The 22500-nt window shown below is 49.5% G+C and overlaps 1 protein-coding gene across 1 annotated transcript in view; it reads left to right on the top strand.

Moving 5' to 3' along the window:
* dock3 (dedicator of cytokinesis 3) overlaps positions 1–22500 on the top strand; it is a gene marked incomplete at both ends in the record, with an annotated part of 136964 nt that overhangs the window by 59601 nt on the left and 54863 nt on the right. The window contains 4 exons of the mRNA XM_084445786.1: positions 1668–1816; positions 17937–18021; positions 19717–19764; positions 20394–20548. Coding sequence (XP_084301912.1) covers positions 1668–1816; positions 17937–18021; positions 19717–19764; positions 20394–20548 — 437 coding nt within the window. The remainder of the gene's footprint in view (positions 1–1667; positions 1817–17936; positions 18022–19716; positions 19765–20393; positions 20549–22500) is intronic.

A 22500-nucleotide genomic window follows, 5' to 3' on the forward strand; every position in this document is an offset into this window, starting at 1 on the left:
TTGGACATAACAGTTCATTTAATTTCATAACCTTTATTTAGTACTCGGAGATACAATTGAGGGCAAGCCCTCATTTCAATGTAGCCGAGTTGACATAAAAATACAAATAAAAGGCAATACATTAAACACACCACAATAAAAAGCAATAAAAGCAAAGCAATAACAATCAATAAACACAATTACAGTTAGAGACAGGGATGCTGATAATTGAGCTCTGAACTGTCCATAAAAAGGCAGAGTGCTAGATAGTAAAGTGTGCTGTAGACTGTTCCAAGGAACATTTAAAAAGAAAGCAGATTTCCAGCCAAGGGTACCTGAAGCATAAGTACGTCATTAGAGGGTTACGTCATTAGAGGGTTACGTCATTAGAGGGTTACGTCATTAGAGTGTTAGGTCATTAGAGGGTTAGGGTTAGGGTTGAATTGGGACTAGAATTCCGTTCCAACAGGGAAGAATTATAAGGAGAGAGCATTCCTGAGATGGCCAAGGTTCAGAAACTAGCATTATAAGCCATGTTAAAAGGTTATTTACCATCATATACAACGGCCAATATTAAAGTTTCATCAAACAGTGCACTCTCGAGATATAGCCTGTCACTGCTAACACACTCAGTGGATCCATAGGTGCATAGACAAAATCCCTCAAAAACACCATAAACTCTCGTTTTCAAAGACAGGAAACTCACCGAATGGTCACTGAGTGGTCACTGGTGTCCGTTGATGTTCTGACAAAAAAATCACCACAAAGTACTCCTGTATCCTGAAGAGCATCAAAAGCACGCTGAAGATGGTTAATGGCTATCTGAGCTGAATCGGCAATACAATAAATGACAATAAATACAATACATAAAAATACAATCAATCACAATGTCCGTATACAGAGTTTACATATCACTTCTCAACATGGACAAACACCTTATTTGAGTTGACGCTATACAGTAGGTATTGCACTCGTGTACATCTTGAGATTATAGGACTTTGTTGTTCAGTTTGTATATGTTATGTATATTTTGTATATTCTGCATACTGTAAATTAGTAGTCTCGTGAGCCCATCTTGATCTCCTGTTTCTCTTGTGCTGATCAGTCTGGACATTCCGTAGAGTTTGTGACCAGAAAACGATCCAATCAGCATTCTATGAGTAAATACTAAGATACGCTGGGCGGGTTCAGGTGTGACGACAGCGAGCAGCGGTTGAAGTTAGCGCGTGATAGACGGTGATAGGCAGATGGTTCATCCAGTCACGCCCCCGCCCTGGAGGTGGGAGGAGGGATAGGGCCGGCCGGGCGAGGCGCGTCACGACGCATGGAGCAGGGATAGAGCCGGGCGGGGCGCGTCATGACGCATGGAGCAGGGATAGAGCCGGGCGGGGCGCGTCACGACGCATGGAGCGCTCCGGGGGCCCGCGGGGAGGAGAGGAGGGGGTTTGTGGGGGCGAGGACCGGAGAGCCGTGACAGAATATTACTCACCAAGGTTTGAATTGGTGACAGAACCACTTCTTCTACATTTACAGTAGATACCGTCTCACTCTCTCCCTCTCTCTCTCTCTCTCTCTCTCTCTCTCTCTCTCCCTCTCTCTCTCTCTCTCTCTCTCTCTCTCTCTCCCTCTCTCTCTCTCCCTCTCTCTCTCTCTCTCTCGCTCTCTCTCTCTCTCTCCCTCTCCCTCAGAAACACAAGATGGACCTGTTCTACAAGCTGCGTCATGTTATGAATGAGCTCATCGACCTGCGGCGCCAGATGCTGTCGGGTCACCTGACCCAGGACCAGGTCAGGGAGGTCAAGCGCCACGTCACCGTACGCCTGGACTGGGGCAACGAGTGAGTCCACTCTCCTCCCTTCTCCTCTCCTCTTCTCTTCTCCCCTCTTCTCTTTTCTACCGTTCTCCTCTCAATCACCTCTCTTCTTCCTCTTCTTCCTCTTCTCCTCCTCCTCCTCCTCCTCCACTGAGTTGTGGCGTCTCCCTCGCCTCAGTTGGGAGCTGAGATGAGCTAAGTCTCTGTAGATGAACTGGGATACAGCACAGCGCAGGCCAATTTACGGCCGGCACGACAAGTGACACTTTTTATGTCCTCCTGAATTGAGTAAGGTGGCAGACGCGGTCGTAGATTGTCACCCGTGTGATTGCGGTGCTGTGTGGAAGGTTCTGGAATCTGTCTGTTCCACAAAATGTAAACAAACCAGGCTTGACTATAGAGACCAGAGAGAGGAAGGACTGTGCCTGTGCCTGTGCCTGTGCCTGTGCCTGTGCCTGTGACTGTGACTCTGCCTGCCTGTCTGTCTGTCTGTCTGCCTGTCTGTCTGTCTGTCTGCCTGCCTGTCTGTCTGTCTGTCTGTCTCTCTGTCTCTCTGTCTCTCTGTCTGTCTCTCTGTCTCTCTTTATGTCTCTCTGTCTGTCTGTCTGTCTGTCTGTTTGTCTGTCTGTCTGTCTGTCTGTCTGTCTGTCTGTCTGTCTGCCTGTCTGTCTGTCTTTTTCTCTGTCTTTCTGTCTGTCTGTCTGTCTGTCTGTCTGTCTGTCTGTCTGCCTGCCTGTCTTCCTGTCTGTCTGTCTGTCTCTCTGTCTCTCTGTCTCTCTGTCTCTCTGTCTGTCTGTCTGTGTGGCTGTCTGTCTGTCTGCCTGTCTGTCTGTCTGTCTGTCTGTCTGTCTGTCTGTCTGTCTTTCTCTCTGTCTGTCTGTCTGTCTGTCTGCCTGTCTGTCTGTCTGTCTGTCTGTCTGTCTGTCTGTCTGTCTGTCTTTCTCTCTGTCTGTCTGTCTGTCTCTCTGTCTATACTGAGGACAGTGTTGCAGCAGCCATAGTACAGTAGAGAACGGCAGACCTGACATGGCTACAAACCAGTTGTCCCTGTAGGAGAACCCTCTTCAGAACCAGTTGTCCCTGTAGGAGAACCCTCTTCAGAACCAGTTGTCCCTGTAGGAGAACCCTCTTCAGGTCAGGACCTTTCTCCAGAGCTGGGACAGCACAAAGTGTGATAGTATTTTAAACTGGTCTAGTCAAAAGATTTACCAAGATACGTTCAAAAGGTTAAGTCTGGTTTATTGTGAAAAACAATACGTGCGCAAGGACTTCCTGAACAACGCAACAAAGGTGGTTTCGTCAGAGAAGTGAATTCAGCCTCTTCTAGCTGTGGCTTATATGCAATCAAAACAAAGGTACAGTGCTTCCAGGATGTGATTGGCTACTGCATTGTACATGAATGGCAGGCGTGGCCAAGAGTAAAGACATGTGACATGAGAAAATGAATGGCAGGCGTGGCCAAGAGTAAAAACATGTGACATGAGAAAAAGGCGGTAGTTTCTAAGAGGGACAAAGGAACAACGGATGGTTATTCTGGAGCAGACAGATGGCCTTCTGGAAGCCATTTTGTATGTTAGCACAGCCATGTGAATACTTGGGGGGAGGTGATGAATTACAAGAGAAGTGAGGGGACAAAGGTTTAAGGTGTTTGGATGTAAATTCCTGGACAATCCCCCATTTGTGCCTGAACAGGTACACAAAAATAAAATATAAAATCCAAACACAAAGTGTAAACAGTCAGCTATGCTATACATGTGGAAAGGAAATAATCTCTCCACTAGGTGGAGCAAAAAAAAAAAAAATTATTTTCTTTCCACGTGCAAAATCACGCACCAAAACCCCTTGTTTCAGAAATTTGACAGGAAACAAGATAAAAAAGATGACATGATTATATACTATTTATAGTCTAAGAGTGGACAACCATTCACCAAAAAAAAACTTGATTTAACAAGGCAAAAAAAAAGATAAAATGGTTACCAGTGTAAGAAGGGCAAAAAACCTCTTGGTCAATTTAGAGGAAAAACCCAAACTTATTTATCAACTCATGTTTCAACCATTGTAACTCTTGTAAACAAATATGATATTTTTCAGATTATTTCAAAGTTCATTCACTCTTGTGAATAATCGCATGTGATGTCCTATGGAACATAGCTTCCATGTGTGCGTCTCTGAATGTTTAATGTAGGTTCCAGTGTGTGCGATTAGAGGTGCAGTCATTGCTGTTGCGATTGTCCATGTTGTCATACCACAACCACAAGAAGGAGGTGACCGGCAAGGTCAGTCTCCGATTGCTCATCAGAGGAGAGGAGAGTGTGGCGGTGACTGTCAAGGTCACTCTTTTTCACAGTGTATATCCAACAGTCATTTAGGTGACACTTCTCTTTTGGGCAATAGAGTGTCATTGGGGAATGCAAGGCGTCTTCTCTTCTAGATCGCAACTTCAATGTCGCGTTGTTTGAAATCAGTTATGTTCAATGTTAGTGTGTGCAGGTGTGTGTGCGTGTGTGGTGCATCTTGTGAGGTCATGGCTGTGGAGTTTCTCCATGTTGCCATTGTCGTGATTTAATTTGATTTAGCTCCCCTGTATTATAATCATGTCAGGATATTAATGGTATACTGTTTGATATTAGATGAAAACCCCAATAGTAGTATAAAAAGTCACCACCAGATGTAGCCACCGGGAACGGATGTGTAGAAAATGGAATGTCCCCACCATTCAGCAGGTTAAGAAAATGCTGGGACAGCGGCTGTAGGGCGGGAAGTATAAATGCGCACCCAGCCTGAGCATTCAAGATGCTCTTTTCTCCTTTTCCTGCTGAAATTCCCAGCCTGGTCCTCACCTCCTGCCAAGTAGCCTAGGCCCAAAAAACAGCCAGAGAATAGTGCTGATTAATGCAGAGATATGTAAAGCAAGTAAAAAGTCCTTTCTCCTCTTCCTGTTGAGGGCCCTATTTTCCTCTCAAAAAGCAGACAGAGCCCTTACACCCAGGAAGCTGCAGACAGAGCCCTTACACCCAGGAAGCTGGGAGGGGGGGGGGCATGAATGTAGGACATAAGTTATTTGCTGAGCCAGCAAAACTAGACATCATTTGATTGGTGGCAAAGGTAGTGATGTATGGAAACTGGGATGTGGTCAAAGGGGGGGGGAGGGGTGATAAGACTATAAAGGTCAATTACACAAAGGGAAAAGTTGTTCTTTCCCGGGGAAGCTCCGACTTATATGCTGTTTGTTTCTGAAGAGCATTAAAGTCAAATCGCATTTGGACTCTTTGTGCCTCGAGTTGTTTTTTCTTCTCGGACTCTGAAGTTATTTTGGAACTTTGAAACCAATCTGGACTTAGATTTATTTCTGGACTTAGATTTATTTCTTGGAATTTGACCCAAGACATAGTAAATTATTTTACACGACACCATCATAACGATCATGAGAAGGAGGTGACCAGCAAGGTCATTTTTCCTCCGATTCCTCGTCAGAGGAGAGGACAGTGTGATGGCCCATGGTTTTGGCCTCTGAGCCCTCTGGTTCAGCTGCATCCTTGATCTCCTGGTGTTGGCGATCCCCTGGTGGACCGTCCTCTGCTGCTTGGACCCGTCGGCAATGGCTTGCATGGATCCACGAAGTCCTCTCAGATCGCTGTCTGCGTGGTGAGTAGAACCTGGTACGGCCCGAGCCACCTCGGCGAGTTCCAGCTCCTTCGTCTGTGGTCGCGGACCAGGACCCAATCCCCAGGAGAGATGTGATGCAGGAACCCCTCCTTAGCCTCAGGAATGGCCGTCCTTACTCTGTTGAAGACATCCCTGGCATGGAGAGAGTTCAATAAAATCCATTATTACATGTTTCCATGGCCCACTTGGCCGAGGATGTGCTGACAGTTCCATTTTTGACGGGTAGGTTCCTCCCGCAACATCTACTTCTCTTCCATGTTTTCTGGCCTGTTCTCAGGCTGCTTATCTGCTCCTGGTAGTCTCTTGTCTCCCCACTGGGCAGGTCCACATAGAGCGGTCAGCCAGCGAGCTCTCGGAAGGTGAGGAGGGAGTCCCTGTCCTGGTTCAGCAGGGTGAAGGTGCGATGGGACACGGTGTCCGTGTGGACGCCACACAGCCAGGGCGCCAGCAGCACGTTCAGGCTCTTGAACTGAACCCGGTCCATCCCTGTACTGCTCCACGTAGGGCCGGCCCGGGTCGTGCTGCTGGAGGGCTCACCTCGGCGCTCCCGCTCCCCCAGTACAGGCTGATGAAGTGCTCCATCTGTGGATCCACAGATGAGAGAGACGAACAGAGACAAAACAGAAGAGCAAAAGGAGAGTCCTCTGGTCTGGTCTCCCTGTTCCCCTCTTTGGTCAGGAACGGTTATTCAAAGTCTGTTGGAGATTCTCAGAAACATGGTTAAGCGCAAGCTCCTGCTTTGGGGAAAAAATGTTGTTATTCAGTCAGGAAAACTTAAACTGGGTGTCTGTTCAAGTGTCATTTAGAGCCAGTCTGCAGTAGCCTACAGTGACATCAGGGGCAGTGTTAGAATGACTTCAACACGCCCAGTCCCCAGTCATGATCAAGGCAATTGGATTTGGCTCTAGAATTTCTCTCGCGATTTTATGAAAATAAAATTAAATAACCACATTCTCGTCTCAACAAAACAACACCCCCTAAGGGTGAAAGCAAAAATTTCCTGAAGTCAGGATAAAAAATAGAGATGGGGCAAGGAAAATGACACTAAAAATGAACTGGCTTCATTTACAATTAACTAATCAAAAAAAAAATCCATCAAAGCTTTGTTTGTATAGCTAAAATTTGTATATCTAAAACCTCCCTCTTCTGCATTTGAGGACAGAGTATTGGGCACCCGCTTCGGACAAAATGGTCTCTTCTTTGTTTCATACTTATCTGTCGCTCACAGTGAGTTGGTGACCTGGCGTTGGCCTTGCATCTCACGAACCCCAGATCGCCCATCTGTAGGGAAACAGGCCAGTAACCTCCATCTCCACCTCCGGTCCTGTGCCCGTCTCCTGGTTCGGCATTCACCCATCACTCCCGGAACGACAGTTGTCTGTAAAAACACTCAGAAAAAACACTCAGGCCCGATGAATGTGCCTCAAACTATAAACATGAGATATTTAACATAATCATTTAAAAATATATAATTTGGTTATGAGATGCTGCATTCAGATTAAGACACTGGCAATTCCCCCCACTATTATGCACAAACCTTATGTCTTAAGCTACATATCAGAAAGAGAGACAAAACAACCAGTTAAACAGACAAACAGCAGGTCCCAAGCAGTCCCCAGGAAGGCATGATCCAGGCTCCTCAAAGACCTGCCGCCCAGGGTCCATAGCACCTGAAAAATAAGACTCAAACACAGACTGGGTTCAATAGCAGAGGGGAAGGCCTAAAGCCAACTCCTCAAAAAACACATCATCATTATATGAATGAAATTCATACAGTAGAATGCATAAAACGAACAGCTTATGGCCATTCATTGACTATTGAAACAAACTCCTGAATCAAAACACCTATTCAAAACCCTGTCAGACTTTTGAGTTCCCACCAATACCTAAAAGATCCGCTCAGAAACATTAACAACAACTTAAGACTCAAAGGCTCTACATCTATTTCATCCTGTTTATTTACCTTAAAAATTATATATATATCTCTATCTTGGCTAGTTAAAATTTCCCTTATGGTAAATAAGGTGGCGCTCGACCCCAAATCGGAGGCTCTTCCTTCCTGACCTGTTCGGACGAATACCTCGTAGAAAGGGGCGCGCTTAACTCGTAGAGAGAAGGGGCGTGGCTAATGGCGGGAGCATGAAAATGGGAACAGCCTGGTTGGGTGTGAGCACAGAGCAACGAGTCGAGGGGGGAATCTAATTGTAAATCAGAGTTATTCTGCTGGGGAAATGGCGGAGAGACAGTTTGCTGAATCTCCTTATCTTTCCTTCCTGACCTAAAAAAAACTTCTCTCGTGCTACTCTCCCAAATCTTAAAAACAGACCAGTCTATAGAATTAACAGGCTTTTCCCTTAACCCTCTAGCTGAGCCCGAATCTTAGCTAAAAATTTAACACTAAATGTCAGATGTGGATGTAAGAAATCGAAAATGCTTTAGCACATAACGAAATCTGCCAACAAACGCTCGCAGAATAATGCTTCAGCGCGACAATCTCCTCAGGGCTAGAAAAAATGCAGTAGAATCCTGTTATCCTCTAGCCATATGTTAGTAGCCGGTCTTACAGGGACACCTAGTGGTGCTCCCAAAATGTTGCATGTATGACCCGGATGTGGTCTTTGGCCGTGCGCGGGGAATTCAGTTTAATAAAGGCTATACTGCGAAACTCCCTAATAAACACGACGCAGCCTAAAACCCCAAAACAGCAATGAAAGGAAACCTTATAGTTAACTCACGGCGGGAAAGCAAAGACACATTAAATTCGACTCACCCAGTCAGGAAGTCCTTTGTTCTCTGGCTCAAGGCGGATCACCGCGAGAGCTGTTTTCCGGCGTCTCCTAGACAACCAGCTAGCCTACTGGAATCTAGCAGAATTTTAACAGTCTAAAAAGTGTACAAAAATACTTACAATACTTTTTACCTGGATCCATGGCGCGCGTAACAAACAATACAAATCAAAGCCGAGGCTCAAACAGTAAACACATAAGACGAACAACCCCGTGCACATACAAGAAAGAAGACAGCAGACTATCACGGGAACGTGTCACAGGTTAACCTGAGACACTTAACTCCACCCGACACAGGCAACAAATGGATCTCTCAGCACTTGCCCCACACAGAAGACCAGGAGAAAGATTAAAATATATAAATCTTTATTATATTCTTAGGATTATGTTCCCCCCCCCCCCCAAACATAGGATCAGCAGGCCAGACTTTATTAGCCAGTGAGGTGAGGGTTTTCTTTAGGCCTAGGATAGAGGTGGGATGAGCTACCCAGACACCCTGGACCAGGCACTGCAATCTGTGGACACACTACACTCCAAGTGAATTTGCACACACACTACACTCTGTGAATTAGCGCACACACACACTAGACCCCAAAAAGGTCTGGCACTGCACACGTGGGGAAGATGGCAAACAACCACTACACAAGAGGGACTCACTCCACCTCCTATCCCAACTACCAATAATTCCCCTCCCACAAGCTAGCAAAAACCCACTAACAATTATATATGGGGAGGACGGGGGGACTGACATACAGGACACACAACATAAATGTCTTAGGTGTGGGGATCGACCTTCGACTCCCCACAAAAATAAAAAAATATCTGTCCACTGCAGCAAAAAAACACAAAAAGAAGGCGTGGCCCAGTAACGTCACCCAGTCCACACCGGCAACCAGGGAGAGGTGGATTCTCCGGAGACGAGGCGGACAGTACAGCCCAACCAATGTCTGTCCGTTCTTGAAGACCGATCCCTGGTCGGCGTGTGGTCACCTCCTCCGGATGGCACTGCTCCACACGGATCCACACCCTCCACTGTAATGCCTGACCTCCCCTCGCTCCACTGGATGGACCACGGTGCGCGGTGGATCCGACCCCGCAGGGCAGCCCTCACTCTCCGTCCGGCAGCAATGCGAAGGAGTACATAAATAGACGCGGTTCAACAATGGGCCAACCAGAAATGATAGTGCTCAGCCCTTTAGGATCGTCAAGGTAGGCCATAAGCCATCAGAGGGGTACTCACGTCCCAGGGAGGGGTGAACGAATCCAAAACCCCTCCGCTGCGGTGTTGGGCTTCCCCTCGTTCTGTCTCCTCGTCCAGGTCGCCGGTGCTGGCTCCGGCGTAAGCTATACCCGGCGATCAGCCGCAGACGTGACACATAACAAACACAAAAAGGAAAACTTTCCTGCTCTCACCGGGCACTGAAAGCCTAGCCTACTAATTCAACTGGTGTCCACTCGACACCCCACCAAACGAACCCCCAGACTGAATATACTAGGCTTTTTATAGGGGATCTGCCTACCCTCCCCGCCCCTCCTAATTACTAATATGGACCACAGCTGAGCCCAATCACTGACCAATTAGCTAGAATTTCACCCTGTGACACTCCCCCCCGCTTTCTCAGTAGTCGTCCCGACTAACACTGATACCTGATGGGTGGTCTCCGATTTCCCCTTTGTGATCTGCGGACCAACCCATCCCCCTCTCCACCCCTATCTAACTCTATGTCCGGGGGGTGTCTAGGTGCAAGTGGAGCCTCCAGGGGGTCATCAGGGGGCCTAGGTGCAAGGGGAGCCACCTGGCCTCGTACTGGGTACCAGGTATAGTTGCACCAGTCAGCATTTTGCAACTGGTAGGCCTGGGGGCCATCTGGCTGACGTAGACCTACTGAGTCAGTCTCTGTCTCTGGGGTCAGAACAGGCACATAAGGGCAAGGCCGCACATTATTTCGATGTATAGTCCGTTCTCGTCCCCCTCCCTCTGGCCGGATTCGCAGGACTGGCATCCCAGGGTGGAGGTGTCCAAGGACAACAAAAGGCTGAGGATTCCATCGAGGGGCCATTTTACCTTGGTTGCGTCGTCTGAAGTTCCTCAGTAGTACTCGCTCGCCAGGCACCAGAGGGAGGTCTTTAGCATGTCGGTCGTATCGCCGTTTGTCCCGCTCCTGCTGGTGTCGGGCTCTGGCTTCCACTTGACTGTAGGCACGTTGGAGCTGGTTGTTGTGATACTTCACCCATCCATCCAGGTCCATCCGAGGCCTCGAAAACTCCACACCTGAAATCACATCCACGGGAAGCCTGGCATGCCTGCCACACATTACAAAGAAGGGGGTTAGATGGGTGGTACTGTGTTCGGTGTTGTTGTATGCCTGGAGGAGCCAGGGCAGATGATCAGGCCAATTCCTCTGTTTGTCTTCCCCAAGTGAACTAAGGAGGGACAGAATGGTCTGGTTAAATCTTTCACAACCCCCGTTAGTTTGGGCATGATAGGGTGTGGTGCGTGCCTTGGTACACCCATAGAGCCTACAGAACTGGGCCAAAAGTTCAGATTCAAAGGCCGCCCCCCTATCCGTCAATATCCGCTCAGGACAGCCCCAGTGTTGGACAACTGCCGACCATAGGGCCTTCACGGTTGTGGCTGCGGTCTGGTCTCTAGTGGGTACAGCCCACCCATACCTAGAGAAAAGATCTGTCATAACAAGTAAGTAGGGGTAAGTGTCATCAGGCCGCCCCAGAGAAAGATAATCAATGGCCAGTGTTTCCATGGGATAACTTGTGGTTATTGGCACCAGAGGCGCCCTCACCTCTGGTCCAGGTTTACTTTGTACACACCGGGGGCACTCTGCAATCCATCGTCTGACATCCTCTCCTAGCTTAGGCCAGTAGAATCCCCGCCTTAAGGCTGCTTCTATCCGACATGCACTTAAGTGTCCAAGCTCACCATGGTACCTTTCAAACAAGCCCTTGGTGGCAGCTCTGGGCACTAGGATCTGCCACCTCCGAGTGTCCCCCACAGTATCCCACACGCTCCGGCCGAGGACCCCTTCCTGCACACTCAGTCGCCCCCACTCTCGCCACCACCGCCGCTCTTCAGGGCTGGCCTCCTTCCTGCTAGTCCCAGTCGGTGGTCTACCCTGGCCAAGCCTTTCAGCTAGTAAACGGAGTGAGGAGTCCTCCTGTTGGACTCGCTGCCAGTTAGGCCCTCCTTGGTCTGTTCCATTTGGCGGTGGATCCCCTCCGGGTGCCTCCTGGCTTGAGCATACTTGTCCCTCGGTTTTGGGCAGCCTGGAGAGAAGATCGGCATTGCAATTAGAACGGCCGGGGCGGTACTTTACTTGGAACTGGAAATTTGCCAGCTGTGCCTCCCAGCGTTGTTCAACAGCCCCCAGTTTAGCAGTGTCCAGGTGGACCAACGGATTATTGTCAGTATACACAGTGAATTCTGCCCCCCACAAGTAATCTTTAAACTTCTCAGTTACCGCCCATTTCAAGGCTAACAGTTCAAGTTTAAAAGAACTATAGTTCTGATCATTCCTCTCGGTTGGGGACAGACTCCTGCTAGCATAGGCAATAACCCTTTCCTTACCACCCTGGACCTGGGACAAGACCGCCCCCAAACCATCGAGGCTGGCATCGGTGTATAGGACGAAGGGCTTGGTGAAATCAGCGTAGGCCAGGACAGGTGCGCTAAGCAGGGCAGACTTCAACTGGTCAAAGGCCTGTTGGCACTCTGGGGTCCAATTCACAGGGCGGCTCTTCTTCCCCAGGGCCGCCACGCCCGCTATCAAGCTATGTAAGGGTCCGGCCACCTTGGAGAAAGAGGGGACAAAACGTCTATAATAGCCAGCAAATCCGAGAAAGGAGCGTACCTGGGACACCGTTTCAGGCCGTGGCCAATCGCGGACCGCAGCAGTCTTTTGAGGGTCTGTGGATATCCCCGCTCCACTCACTACATGCCCAAGGTAGACTACCTCTCTCTGCAGGAACTTGCACTTCTGTGGTTGGAGCTTCAGCCCGTGGCGAGCGAGCCGTTGGAATACCTGTTCTAAATGCTGCAAATGGGTGTCAAAATCAGGTGAGTAGGTAATAATGTCATCCAAGTAAATCAGAAGGAAGTCATTTACCTTGTCTCCCAAGCACTTCTGCATCAACCTCTGAAAGGTGGCTGGGGCATTGCAGAGACCAAATGGCATACGGGTAAACTCAAAGAGCCCCAAAGGGGTGGTGAACGCTGTCTTTTCCCTGTCCAGTGGGTCTACCTCCACCTGCCAGTAGCCACTAGCCAAGTCAAGAGTCGTGTACCAAGTAGCCTCCTTCAAACATGTCAGCGACTCTTCGATGCGAGGGAGAGGGTAGGCATCCTTATGAGTTACTGCGTTGAGGCGACGGTAGTCAACACAGAATCTCCAGCTCCCGTCCTTCTTCTTTACCAGGACTACAGGTGCAGCCCAAGGACTGGAGCTCTCAGTGACAACCCCAGACTGCAGCATCTCCCCCAACAGTTGTCGTAACTCTGGATACAAGCTTGGTGGGACGGGCCGATGACGTTCCCGGCTGGGGGGAGCCGTCCCAGTAGGAATGTTGTGGAGGACAGCATCCGTTCGGCCAAAATCCTCTTCATCTGCAGAGAAGACGGCGGACCAGCGGGAGAGGAGGGCGTCGAATCTTTGCTGTTGGGTTGGATCCAGGCCTTCCACCGGTTGCGAACTGCGGTTGCAATCCTTGCCCGGCTGAGCTTGAATGGACCGGACAGAGACCTCAACTTCCCCCGGCCCTTGAGGTTGCAGCACCAGGTCCTGCTCCCCATGGATCTGAATAGGGTCTAAGGGGGTGACGTGGGCCAGTGGTCGCCTCCTTGGCAGCTCAATGGGGTAGGGGTTCAAATTTAATAATCTTAAGGGCAACCGTCCTCCTTGCACCCTCACAACTGCACGAGCCACCTGCCATCCTGGCCCAGCCCCAGAGTCTTCAACTAAGGCATAGTAGTCCTTCAATGGGCTTCTTCCAACCACCCGCCCCCACAGAAGCTTCTCACAGCAGGCTGGGACACAGTTAGGGTCCCCCTTGAAGAGACGTGCAGTACCAGGACTCTCCCCAGTCACGGTGGTTGGCACAACCCGGCGGCAGAAAGCAAAAGCCTCCTTCCATGCCTTCTTCGCGCCTGACCCCATGGTGGCAGTGAAACTATTCACCCCTAGCGAGGGGCTATCAAACAGCTCTCTCCAGCAGTGGCCTATGAGGTTCATACCAAGGAGGGCTTCGCCGGCCGCCATGCAACTGTCCTCGACGATCACTATTCCCTTGGCTGGGACTGTTATCCCCCCTACAACGAAGTCCACTATAGCATAGCCAACATAGGGAATTTTGAGGCCGTTTGCTGCCTTCAAGGTGAGCCAGTGGAGCTGCGATGAATCATGGATAGAGAGATGACCCAGCCACTTCTGGAAGAAACTCAAGCTGCACATTGTTACTTGGGACCCAGTGTCTAACATGCAAGGTATTTTAACTCCACTCACCTCCACTTCCACTTGGGGGCAGTTCCCGACAAAGGTGGATTTCTCAGGGCTCTCCTCTCCTCCATTCCCCATCTCCCCGACTGCTTGCCCTACAGTGGCCGGGGGTTCCGGTTTAACGGAGCCGAGTCAGTCCTTAGGTTGGGACAATTTCGTTGAACATGGCCAGGGTTCCCACACTCCAAGCAGATAGGCCTGCCCTGTTTGTCCCACCGAAACTGGGTCCTCCTTTGGCTGGGAAAAGGAATATACTGTCCATCCATAACATTTCCCCTTGGCTCACCTCTATACTGGGAAGGGGCGGCAGCTGGAGCAGATCGCTGCTGAACCTCCTTCACCAAGGTCTCGGCCAGGCTACTCAGCTGTTCTTTCATCTCCTGGCGTAGGTCAGCCTGTATAGTTTTCTTCCACTCCTCCAGATCTGCTACGGTCACTGTGGCTGCGGTACCTAATTGGGGGGGGACAACAGTACGACAAACCTGACAGTCTTTACTTCCCATTTCTCTTGCCAGTACTTCAGCCTCTGCACTAATCTGTGTGAATGTCATATCTGGTTGCCGTCGCATGAGCCTCTGAACCTCCTGCTTCAGGGGGCCCTCTCTTAGCCCCTTGATGAACTGGTGGCAGAGTGTGGAGTTATCTTTGGCTGATCCGTCCGGCTCAGACTTAAACCACCGACTGAATAACTCCCTTGTATGCAGGAGATACTCCTGGATGGACTCATCACCATTTTGTCTGCAATCAAAGAAACGGGACCGGAGAGTGGCTACAGGCGTGAGGCTGCCAAACCGGCTCTGCAATGCGGCCCACAGAGCAGGAAGTGGCTGTTTTTCTTCTGGGCTAAACAACATGGCCTCCCTCTTTGCACGTCCGTCTAGTGCCCCCATGATTAGATCAGTCTGTTGTTGTTCTGCCAGTCCTTGAGCTCTCACTATGGCCTCCATCTGTGCCCGCCATTCCCCAAAGCCCATCCCACTAGCCTCGCCATTAAATTTTGGGACCCAGGGAGAACACATAAACCAGGGCATCGCTAATGGCATGTACTGGGGTGCTATACTTTGCCCTGATGTCCCAGGTTGGGGTACTGTACTTCGTCCTACTAATCCAGGCGTATCGCCCCCCCCGCTATGTCCTGGGTTGTCCATGGTACCCCTGTGTGTGAGCAATGTGCAAGAGTCGATCCTGCCGACAACGCCACTTAAGGATGTCACAGGTTAACCTGAGACACTTAACTCCACCCGACACAGGCAACAAATGGATCTCTCAGCACTTGCCCCACACAGAAGACCAGGAGAAAGATTAAAATATATAAATCTTTATTATATTCTTAGGATTATGTTCCCCCCCCCCCCCAAACATAGGATCAGCAGGCCAGACTTTATTAGCCAGTGAGGTGAGGGTTTTCTTTAGGCCTAGGATAGAGGTGGGATGAGCTACCCAGACACCCTGGACCAGGCACTGCAATCTGTGGACACACTACACTCCAAGTGAATTTGCACACACACTACACTCTGTGAATTAGCGCACACACACACTAGACCCCAAAAAGGTCTGGCACTGCACACGTGGGGAAGATGGCAAACAACCACTACACAAGAGGGACTCACTCCACCTCCTATCCCAACTACCAATAATTCCCCTCCCACAAGCTAGCAAAAACCCACTAACAATTATATATGGGGAGGACGGGGGGACTGACATACAGGACACACAACATAAATGTCTTAGGTGTGGGGATCGACCTTCGACTCCCCACAAAAATAAAAAAATATCTGTCCACTGCAGCAAAAAAACACAAAAAGAAGGCGTGGCCCAGTAACGTCACCCAGTCCACACCGGCAACCAGGGAGAGGTGGATTCTCCGGAGACGAGGCGGACAGTACAGCCCAACCAATGTCTGTCCGTTCTTGAAGACCGATCCCTGGTCGGCGTGTGGTCACCTCCTCCGGATGGCACTGCTCCACACGGATCCACACCCTCCACTGTAATGCCTGACCTCCCCTCGCTCCACTGGATGGACCACGGTGCGCGGTGGATCCGACCCCGCAGGGCAGCCCTCACTCTCCGTCCGGCAGCAATGCGAAGGAGTACATAAATAGACGCGGTTCAACAATGGGCCAACCAGAAATGATAGTGCTCAGCCCTTTAGGATCGTCAAGGTAGGCCATAAGCCATCAGAGGGGTACTCACGTCCCAGGGAGGGGTGAACGAATCCAAAACCCCTCCGCTGCGGTGTTGGGCTTCCCCTCGTTCTGTCTCCTCGTCCAGGTCGCCGGTGCTGGCTCCGGCGTAAGCTATACCCGGCGATCAGCCGCAGACGTGACACATAACAAACACAAAAAGGAAAACTTTCCTGCTCTCACCGGGCACTGAAAGCCTAGCCTACTAATTCAACTGGTGTCCACTCGACACCCCACCAAACGAACCCCCAGACTGAATATACTAGGCTTTTTATAGGGGATCTGCCTACCCTCCCCGCCCCTCCTAATTACTAATATGGACCACAGCTGAGCCCAATCACTGACCAATTAGCTAGAATTTCACCCTGTGACAAACGCAAAACAAAGAACGACCAAAAGACGACCAAAAAAGACTAATATACGACTTAACACACAAACATGCTCGAACTGCACCCTACTTGGTCAAGGCTAGACCGTCTGTCTAGATCCTACCAAATACTGTACAGCCCCTTGGTCAAAGCTAACGCTCGTTAGGTTTACCAACGCGGATTGCAAAACTCTCAATCCCTTGGTCAAATCTCTACCAGAAACGCGGATTGCAAAACTCTCAATCACGCCCTGTAGCTACTCTCCATTGAGCAAAAACTCTCTCAACGTGCTCGCGGTTTAAACTCTCCCGCGACCGGCCAAAAGGGAAACCTGTTCTGTGCCAACTCTTTGGCGTATTTAACTCAAAAAACCCCGTTCTAAGCTGCAACCGATAAACAACCTAAAATTTGTACATCAACTACAGGGGAACAAGATTCACGAGACCAAACTCTCACTTGAACAGCTTATACCCTCGTAACGAAACAAGGACGAAGTCAAAAGACAATACGATATAAATATCTATTGCTGTTCACATCTCCTTGGATAGTTACTTACTTAATACCCACGCTGGGGTTTCTGTTTTCAACAATCCAGACCAATACAACTGAACTAAATCAAGGCAAATACAACTCAGAACCATAAGAGGGTTCGTTTAAACGTACCTGTGAGCCTCAAGAATCCAGTGGTAGAACTGAGGAAATAATCTCGGCGTGCGCTCTGGCGCAAGAGAGAAAATTGATTTTCCAACGCCCACTATGGACCGACACGTCTGTCGATCAGTTCATCCACTGGAATCCCGAAGCAACACGCAGGCAGTTCTCCCATTTACCATTCCCGTTCGCCAACTGTGATAGTATTTTAAACTGGTCTAGTCAAAAGATTTACCAAGATACGTTCAAAAGGTTAAGTCTGGTTTATTGTGAAAAACAATACGTGCGCAAGGACTTCCTGAACAACGCAACAAAGGTGGTTTCGTCAGAGAAGTGAATTCAGCCTCTTCTAGCTGTGGCTTATATGCAATCAAAACAAAGGTACAGTGCTTCCAGGATGTGATTGGCTACTGCATTGTACATGAATGGCAGGCGTGGCCAAGAGTAAAGACATGTGACATGAGAAAATGAATGGCAGGCGTGGCCAAGAGTAAAAACATGTGACATGAGAAAAAGGCGGTAGTTTCTAAGAGGGACAAAGGAACAACGGATGGTTATTCTGGAGCAGACAGATGGCCTTCTGGAAGCCATTTTGTATGTTAGCACAGCCATGTGAATACTTGGGGGGAGGTGATGAATTACAAGAGAAGTGAGGGGACAAAGGTTTAAGGTGTTTGGATGTAAATTCCTGGACAAAAGCAAAGTGTAGAGAAAGGTCTGGCCATGCGAGACTACTGTGTGTGTGTGTGTGTGTGTGTGTGTGTGTGTGTGTGTGTGTGTGTGTGTGTGTGTGTATGTGTGTGTATGTGTGTGTGTGTGCGCTGTCTGACCTACACACACTCTTAACAGGGTCTCTTAAAGGTTAGTTAAGACTCTTAAAGGTTGAAACAAGTTAATGAGGGTGCTCTCTTTGTCTCCCTTTCTCTCTCTCTCCCTCCCTCCCTCCCTCCCTCCCTCCCTCCCTCCCTCCCTCCCTCCCTCAGGCACCTGGGTCTGGACCTGGTCCCCAGGAGGGAGTTTGAGATGGTGGACGCAGACCAGATCAGCGTGTCTGACCTCTACAAGATGGTAGGTGAAGAGATCTGGGATAAATATAATAAAGCCTTTTAACTAAGGTACTGAAGAATGCTCTCTCTCTCTCCTTTTCTCTCTCTCTCTCTCTTTCTCTCTCTCCCTCTCTCTCTCTCTCTCTCTCTCTCTCTCTCTCCCTCTCTCCTTTTCTCTCTCTCTCTTTCTCTCTCTCTCTCTCTCCCTCTCTCTCTCCCTCTCTCTCTCTCTCCCTCTCTCCCCCTCTCTCTCTCTCTCTCTCTCTCCCTCTCTCTCTCTCTCTCTCTCTCCCTCTCTCTCTCTCTGTCTCTTTTTCTCTCTCTCTCTCTCTCTCTCTACATCGGACATTGCTTATCTAAAGTCAGTTTTCTGGTCACATGTTCCTTATTCCATTCACACTGGTATTTCATCAGAATCCCCACGTCTGCAGGAGTTGTCAGACCGTTATTCTTTTCCGGTCTGAGAGCTGCTGTGCAAGCCCAGTGCTCAGTCAGGTGCCATCTGTACAAGCGACCCATCAGTTTGTGAGGGTTAGGGTTAGGGTTAGGGTTAGGGTTAGGGTTAGGGTTAGGGTTAGGTGCCATCTGTACAAGCGACCCATCAGTTTGTTAGGGTTAGGTGTCATCTGTACAAGCGACCCATCAGTTTGTGGGTATTGCTCCAACAAAACAACACAATCAAGCAACACAAAAAGAACACCAGCACAATAAAACAATACGATCAAAACAGCAGGACATTTTGTCAGCCATGCTGTTTATTTGTGTAGCAAGTGAGGCGTGTGAAAGAGGACTATCTGGGCCTCTGTCAACAGCAGTGGGGGCGTGCCAGAGGCCGGATCAGTGCTGAACGGTCATGGCATTGGCAGGGGATGTGTGTGTCTGTCTGTCTGTCTGTCTGTGTTTGTGTGTGTTGATTGTAGTGTGCAGGATGTGTGTCTGTGTGTGTTTGTGTGTGCTGATTGCAGTGTGCAGGATGTGTGTCTGTGTGTGTTTTTGTGTGCTGATTGCAGTGTGCAGGATGTGTGTCTGTGTGTGTTTGTGTGTGCTGATTGTAGTGTGCACAGCTCTGGCGTTAAGCCCCGCCCCCCGGCTCAGGGAGTTTGGACGGGGAGGAGGAGAGAGGCTCTGCTGCCCGGGCGTGACCGGGGGCCGGGGGCTAGAGGGGGAGGGGGCTAGAGGGGGACGAGGGTTAGGGTTAGTGGGGGCTAGAGGGGGACTACCGGTGGGCAGGGGGTTAGAGGGGGACATTTCCCCGCGACGCCTCCCTCTCATCCTCTCTCCTACCCTCTCCTCCTCTCCTCCTCTCCTCCCATCCACAGTCAACGTGGACGTGGGTCATGCATGTGGGTCACATACTGTACGTCATGTGACTGTGCAGCACACATATAAAACACAACCAGACTAAAACACAACCAGACTAACTGAGGATTACATATAAAACACAACCAGACTAAAACACAACCAGACTAACTGAGGATTACATATAAAACACAACCAGACTAAAACACAACCAGACTAACTGAGGATTACATATAAAACACAACCAGACTAAAACACAACCAGACTAACTGAGGATTACATATAAAACACAACCAGACTAAAACACAACCAGACTAACTGAGGATTACATATAAAACACAACCAGACTAAAACACAACCAGACTAAAACACAACCAGACTAACTGACTTGTCTTCTTCCTTCTTCTCCTCCATGCAGCACCTCTCCAGTAGACACTGTGTCCAGCAAAGCACCACACAGACGCAGGTAGATACCACCCCGGTCCATCCTGCCCCGGTCCATCCTGCCCCGATCCATACCTCCCTGATCCATCCTGCCCCGATCCATACCTCCCTGATCCATCCTGCCCCGGTCCATCCCGCCCCGATCCATACCTCCCCGATCCATCCTTCCCCGGTCCATCCTGCCCCGGTCGATACCACCCCGGTCCATAATGCCCCGGTCCATACATCCCCGGTCCATCCTGCCCCGGTCCATCCTGCCCCAGTCCATACTGCCCCGGTCCATACCTCCCCGGTCCATACCTCCCCGGTCCATCCTGCCCCGGTCCAAACCTCCCCGGTCCATCCTGCCCCGGTCCATACCGGCCGGTCCATACTGCCCCGGTCCATACTGCCCCAGTCCATCCTGCCCCGGTCCATACCACCCCATTCCATACCTCCCCAGTCCATACCGCCCCGGTCCATACCGCCCCAGTCCATACTGCCCCGGTCCACCCCTAACGCTTACCATCCACCGAGCCTGCGGCGCACCTACTGTATGCATGTAAACAATGTTCTCGGCGTGTTTGTGTGTGCGTGCGTGCGTGCGTGCGTGCGTGGGTGCGTGCGTGCGTGCGTGCGTGCGTGCGTGTGTGTGCGTGCGTGCGTGTCCAGGGCGACAGCGGCCGCCAGCGTCACGGAGAGCCGGTTCGTGTTCCGGTGCCGCACCACCTGTTCATCAACCTGAAGAGTTTCAGCTACAACACCATGGGAGAAGAGACGGACATCTTCTTCTCTCTCTACGACCTCCGGGAGGGCAAGCAGATCAGGTAGACACACACACACACGCACACACACACACACACACACACACACACGCACATGCACACACACACACACACACACACACACACACACACACACGTGGATGGAGATGGTAGTGAATGGAGATGGTAGTCAGAGTGGATGGAGATGGTAGTGGATGGAGATGGTAGTCAGAGTGGATGGAGATGGTAGTGGATGGAGATGGTAGTGGATGGAGATGGTAGTCAGAGTGGATGGAGATGGTAGTGGATGGAGATGGTAGTCAGAGTGGATGGAGATGGTAGTCGAGTGGATGGAGATGGTAGTGGATGGAGATGGTAGTCAGAGTGGATGGAGATGGTAGTGGATGGAGATGGTAGTCAGAGTGGATGGAGATGGTAGTGGATGGAGATGGTAGTCAGAGTGGAGATGGTAGTCAGAGTGGATGGAGATGGTAGTCAGAGTGAATGGATAGCAGTGTTCTAGACTAGTACCTGATCCCTCTGGAGTAGCTAGCTTGGTCCCAGTGGAGATGCTACTGCATATGAACTCCTCCTGTTCATCTGTCACTCAAACCTGCTGCTGACTCAAGGCAACAGAACAGAGGAGGAGAGAGGAAGAGTAGCAGGAGGAGATTTAGAGAGGAGGAGAAGTGAAGAGGAGGGATGTGATGTACAGTAATGTAGAAGTCTTTCAGCATGTGCTGGATACCATCTGTGTTTTGGCGGAAGCCTCCAGAAGCTCACAGTGTTTCTCCAGAAGGAGTATCCTCTGCTGAGCTTAAACTATGTTGGAGGAGCAGCTCCTTGCTGTGGCTCTCAGATCATCAGGATGCTCTCTTGGTCTAATGGTAGACATGTGGTGGACGGAGGTTTGAACCACGGTCTGAGACATCTGTACTGCACTGTTTCCTAGGGAACTACTTCCATGTGAACTTGTGAACCAGAGGAGAATGTCTCTGCCGACAACACAATATATCCTGAGCCGTTTCCACGGAGACAGACAGATTTAGATCAGAGTGGGCAGTGTGTGTGTGTGTGTGTGTGTGTGTGTTTGTCAGATCCTTAACTCTGAGATAGTTTACCTGTAACTTAAAATGGCAGGTCCATGGTTTGACATCTACACTATATTGTACAATGCAGTCTCTATGGTTTACAGTATGTGCCATATCTTTCTAAAAGTCCATGTGTCCATTTTCACAGATGATAGAAATGGAAGAGATAGAATCACAGCTTATCTATGCCAAGTATGTTTGGTTATTATGCATAGCAGAGGTGGTTTGGGACACTGTGTTGTAATTACACTCTGTGATACCTGGCCAGCCAAGCTGGGAGGGCTTTGTGTCTCAGTCTAGTGTCTTTCTCCCCATCTCCTTTTCTCTCCCCCTCTGTCTCTGGGTGTCCGGCCCAACAATCTATAGAACATAATCCAACATCATACTCTTATCTCTAATCTATAGAACATAATCCAACATCATACTCTTATCTCTGATCTATAGAACATAATCCAACATCATACTCTTATCTCTAATCTATAGAACATAATCCAACATCATACTCTTATCTCTGATCTATAGAACATAATCCAACATCATACTCTTATCTCTAATCTATAGAACATAATCCAACATCATACTCTTATCTCTGATCTATAGAACATAATCCAACATCATTGAATCGTGTAAAATGGTGTCCTCAGTCAGTCTTTGTGGCTTGTACTTACCAAGACAACAATGGTGGAAAGTGTGTGTGTGAGTGTGTGTGTGTGTGTGTGTGTGTGTGTGTGTGTGTGTGTGTGTGTGTGTGTCTGTTTGTGTGGGTTTTGTCTTTCAGATTCCGATGTCCTGATCGAAAATCTATCCGTCTGGTTGTTTCTTTGGTTAGGATCTCCTGGGGCTGTCATGCTCTTCCTGGAAGAAGACAGGGAGAGAGACAGGGAGAGAGACAGGGAGAGAGACAGGGAGAGAGCATTATGACCG

This window comes from Borostomias antarcticus (assembly GCF_949987555.1).
Source record: "Borostomias antarcticus genome assembly, chromosome: 11".
NCBI classification, from domain to species: domain Eukaryota; kingdom Metazoa; phylum Chordata; class Actinopteri; order Stomiiformes; family Stomiidae; genus Borostomias; species Borostomias antarcticus.